Source organism: Amblyomma maculatum, chromosome 4 (assembly GCF_055883805.1).
Source record: "Amblyomma maculatum isolate TAMU_Amacu chromosome 4, ASM5588380v1, whole genome shotgun sequence".
Lineage (NCBI taxonomy): Eukaryota > Metazoa > Arthropoda > Arachnida > Ixodida > Ixodidae > Amblyomma > Amblyomma maculatum.
In genome coordinates, this window is record NC_139347.1 from 73,475,387 (window position 1) to 73,480,043 (window position 4,657).

Genomic DNA, 4,657 nt, shown 5'->3' on the forward strand with positions numbered 1-4,657 from the left:
TCATTACATATACCTTACTCAGACATGTGATCAAAACAGCTCTAGAAATGAGCACGCAATTGGAAACAGGCTTGACCAGTCTGAATGTTTTCAAGCCAGTCTGTTTTACACCTTAAAACACGGAGAGGGGGGCCACTTAAAGCTCCGCTTTCGAGGGTACGACGCGACAGTGGCTGTGGATTTCCTTTGCAGCCCTTTTGAGGATTTTCGCTCACGTATGTCTTTGCTGTCCGGTCAATAATATAACTTTTTGCCCATGTTGTCGCACACATACTGGTTATCACACAGTCGCAAGTCGTAAGCCAATATGCTATATGAAACATTACCTGACGTAAATATAAAGGCCCGCTTTAACCAAGCTGTATGAGCACATCCGTGTGGCCTGGTCTAGAGGAAGCTTGTCTGACTCAGGGTTTAAGGGTCCTGTAATGCTGAATTCCGATCTCACCCTCCTTTCACAAATGCGAAGCCCGAGCTGGCAGCGGCTGTCGAAATCGGCCATTACATATGGTCTCGTGGCATTATACAACCCGACCATCGGTCAGTACGGTTCAACTTTCTCCTGCCAGAAGTACGCACGTGATTTTGAAACGAAAAGCTTCACTAGGCTAGTCAACTCCAGAGTCTCGCGTGTGCTCCCTCGTTAGAAAAAGCCACAGCTGCGCATGCGCAAACCACGTGACGTCACAGGAGAAGAAGAAAAAGGATGATGTACTGCGTAGGTTTTCAAGTCGTCGGCGTGGCACCGTGACATCGTATTCCGGGAAAGAAGAAGAATGACAGGAGACGAGATGTCAGGTGCTGCTGCTCAGGCCGAAGCCACGGCTGCACGGCGGAATGAAAACAAGAGGAGGCGGCGGGCCGAGGGAAGTGAAGAACAGCGTGCCGAGCGGTTTGAAAAGAGACGTATAAGTGACGCAGCAAGACGGGCGCGTTTTACTGCTGAGAACATGGAGAAAGGAAACAACTTAGGAGAGGCCCTTGCCATTCCCAATGCATTGGAGAAAGTGTGGCGGAAGTGACGTCAAAAATTAGGGTTAGCCAAGTCGGGCCATTAGCAACGGCGAGGCTGGTGCTATGAGATCAAGGGCCCTAGGTACGTGAGCGTCGCGGAGAAAGAGAATGCGGAGGGTAAATGAAGAGGAGAGACGTTGCAGCGTCCGGTCGCGGCGCGGCCGCGCCGGCTTCAAAAAAATAAAAAATAAAAATGACGTCAGGGCCTCATTAAGTTCTTTCCTTCCTCCATGGCTGAGAAGAACACTGGATGTGATGATGAGGTTAACTGTTTACAAAAAGTGGACCTTGACATTCGGGTGAGTGAGCTTGGCTATGCTACTCGTGAGTTTCAGTCTCCCTTCGCAGACAATCCATTTGAAAGTGTGTGTAGTGGGCCAGCTACGCCAAGGAACCACAAGCTAAGCCATGGCATCGCCGAACCTTTTCGCTTCTGATATCCAGGCTTAACCAAGCTAAGCCACAACCAATTTTTTCGCTCACAACGCCCGCAACGCTGACTTAGGATTTTGTGGAGAACGTGGTATTTAACGGTATCGCATTGAAATGCGATCCACAAGAAAAGCGCCAAAGTGCTCCTCGTGGAAGCAGCTGCCCGCGGAGGAGAGTAGTTCGGCAGTGCCACGATCGCCAAGCGGGGGCAGAAGAAAACCCACCCAGTGCGAGCGTTGCAAAATGCAATGCGCATTGAGTCACCTGAGCACTCTCTTATCTAAAATATACTGAAGCGATAGCTTCCCTACGCGAGGTAAAGCCTTAGTCAGAGTGTGCTTCCGATGACCTTCAAACAGCTTTGAGGTTACGTTGGAACTTAAGCCACAACCACTTTGTTTATTTTTTACCGAAGGTCGATTTCAAGGTAAATATAATGTCAAGGTCAAAGGTCAACTGACGTGGGAAGTAGCTTAAGAGTTAGCAGCTGCGTGGCTAGACGTATGATCGCTGACGTCAATCTCGAATATATATAGAGATTTGCCATGCGCCTCGGCCGTAGCTATCGCTTCACACCAGGTTTAACCGAGTCTAAACTACAGCCAATTCTTTTAGAGCTTTCAACGCTTTTTTTTAAAAGCACGGAACACAGGCAAGCAGAACGAAGAACGAAGGAGAGCAGGATGACTGAGTATTATTAAGGATAGCATCATTTGTTGGGCGAGAACAATGTAAACTTTACATTAAACAGCCGACGTTATCATTACCCAGTCGGAAAAAAAAGCTACAGAAAATTTTCTGATGTTATGACAATTTCTGTGCGGTTTTTGACGGGAAACCTATTGTGACAACCAAACATTCTGTCGTAACATCAGAAATTTTTGTAGTTACAACAGAAATGTGCTACAGAACCACAGACAACAAAAATATACTACAGAAAGCCTACAGAACTACAGAAAAGTACTACAGAACTACAGAAAAGTCTGATGGTTACGACGGAACTACTGGATATTTTGTCGTATTTTTGACACAGTTCTGTAGTTGTTTTCGACTGGGTAGGGCAGCACTTTCATGGCCAGTCCTGTATTTCATTCTTATCTCCGAAAAGTGGGGAAGCGTGAAGGGGAGGGTGGAATTAGAGGCAAAGGAGGTACAGAAGAGTTGCAACTAGGAAGGCGATTGAGGGCTTTTATTTAGATCTATAATTTCATCCTCCGCCCCCAAAACACATATATGCTTCCGTGGTAAGCAGTTACGCGCCCACTAGTTGCCGTAAAAAAGCAGAAAAATATGAAATCTACTTTCACTCAAGCGTCTAAGCTGGACGAAAAAAAAAATAAATCTAGTGCGATTTCAACAAAATCCCAGGCACACCGCTGACGCAATCCGTATTTTGTCGTTGAGAAATGACACTGACTTAGCTGTGTGTTCAGATGGCAGCAGAGTGGCCTAAGACGATGCCCCATCGTTACATCCGCACCGCAGCATTTAGATGACAAATGTGGAGTGCGGCGATTTTTTTTCAGTGGCCCCCCTATCAGATGGGTGTGCGTCGGAATGGCGAGCTGAGACTGGAAGGCCCAGGCGGAAATTTGCTGGACGCCATCGCCAAGGACATGAACTTCACGTTAGTATCCCTTCTCTTTATTGACGTCTGTGAGATGTTTCTGAACGTTTCTAATGGGCACGAGAACCACACGCCGAGCGTGTCTAGCCTTCAGTAATGCCATGCGTAAAGGTGTCCTTTGAAATCATACAACTGACAAAGCTATTGTTGTGAATATCATAAATGTACTTACACTGCTCATGAAAAAAATACTCCCCAAGGCATGGCCCACATGCTAGCCCATACAAAGCTGGTCTATGTGTGACAATGGAAAATTTTAGATTATATATTCTCTAATAATAATATAATATCTTCAATGCCTGCTGCTTCTGTCGCACGAGGCGGACTTATGGTTGTCCGATGGCGGAACGGATCACTGTCTCTTCGGCGCAACTATTTTGGGCCATGACCCCTTTCTCAAGCATTTCACCCCAGAAGAGCCGAGCATCAGGCCGGGGAAGGCTTGTACTCATTGAAAACTGGTGGATGCCCGGCAGCACCAGGCATCGAACCAGGCACGTATAGTGCCTGGTTCGATAGTGCCTAGGCTTTGAACCATACAAAATTTCTTTAGCTGACTATAAAAAAATTTGATGTTCCATAAGCTATATACCAGCAGTCATGCAGGTTTCACTAGTATCCTATAGTTAAGTGAATAGCTCTAAAGCTATAGATTTAGGACGTTACGAAGGATTAAGCTAAGTGCAGTAAAGTATGTGGCTCTAAAACTATAGACTATCTAGTACAAAGTGTTCTACACTGGTCTACAAAGAACGAATGCTTTTAAAACTACAGACCTCGAGCTATAAAGATGATGTCAGCTAGCTATAGAGCAGTATAGCAGTCTAGAACTATATGCCAGGCTGCGTACAGTTTTCTTTAGGGGCCTATCGAGAGATAAATGCCTTAGAAGCTATTGACTTCAAACCGTATCAATGGTTTCAGCCAGCAAAAATAAAACAGCTGCGGCTTAGCTTGGCTAAGCCCGGTTATGCAAGCGAAAGCTTTGTTATGCTGTTTTGCTGAGTCAGGTTAAACTCGTATAGGCATACTAGTTTACAGAGTGGAAGCTCTATTAAGCATGCTCAGACATGGTTTTACTGTGGTTTAAATCTTCCATGGCTGCTTGCTAACGACAAGGAAGCACAGACGAAGCAGGTTTCTGCGCAGGACTCCTCCATGGATCTCAAGGGCACCACAGCCGGGTCTAGACGGCACGAAGGTGTGAGAGCATTTAAAAGTCGGATGTCTCAGGGAGGCGAGCCAGATGGGGAACGGTGGCGAGGGAGGGAAAGGTTCGGCAGGGGACTGGATGCTGTGTGCCATTGTGGCAGGCAATGTATATTTGGGGAGATAGGTACCGGTACGAATAAAGTTTGCCGGTGGGTGAAGCAGCAGTAGCAGATTTGCAAAGGAGAATAATAAGCGAGCGCCGCCTGCTACGTACGCCGCTCGTGCGAAGAGCTCGGCGCCAGCTCCTCGCGCTGCACCTGAGGTCAAATTGCCGGTGTAGACGTGACCTTGACTGGACGAAGCTAGTAAGCTTTCGCTGTAAAAGTTAGTGAGTTTAAGGCACGTATATCGTCGACTAGAATTCCTTGCGCG

The 4,657-nt window shown here is 46.9% G+C and overlaps 1 protein-coding gene across 1 annotated transcript in view; it reads left to right on the forward strand.

The window, feature by feature from the left end:
• Window positions 1–1,244: 1,244 nt before the first annotated feature.
• LOC146191404 (putative glutamate receptor) overlaps window positions 1,245–4,657 on the forward strand; it is a 24,467-nt gene continuing 21,054 nt past the window's right edge. The window contains exons 1-2 of the mRNA XM_084600319.1: window positions 1,245–1,313; window positions 2,973–3,073. Coding sequence (XP_084456445.1) covers window positions 1,245–1,313; window positions 2,973–3,073 — 170 coding nt within the window. The remainder of the gene's footprint in view (window positions 1,314–2,972; window positions 3,074–4,657) is intronic.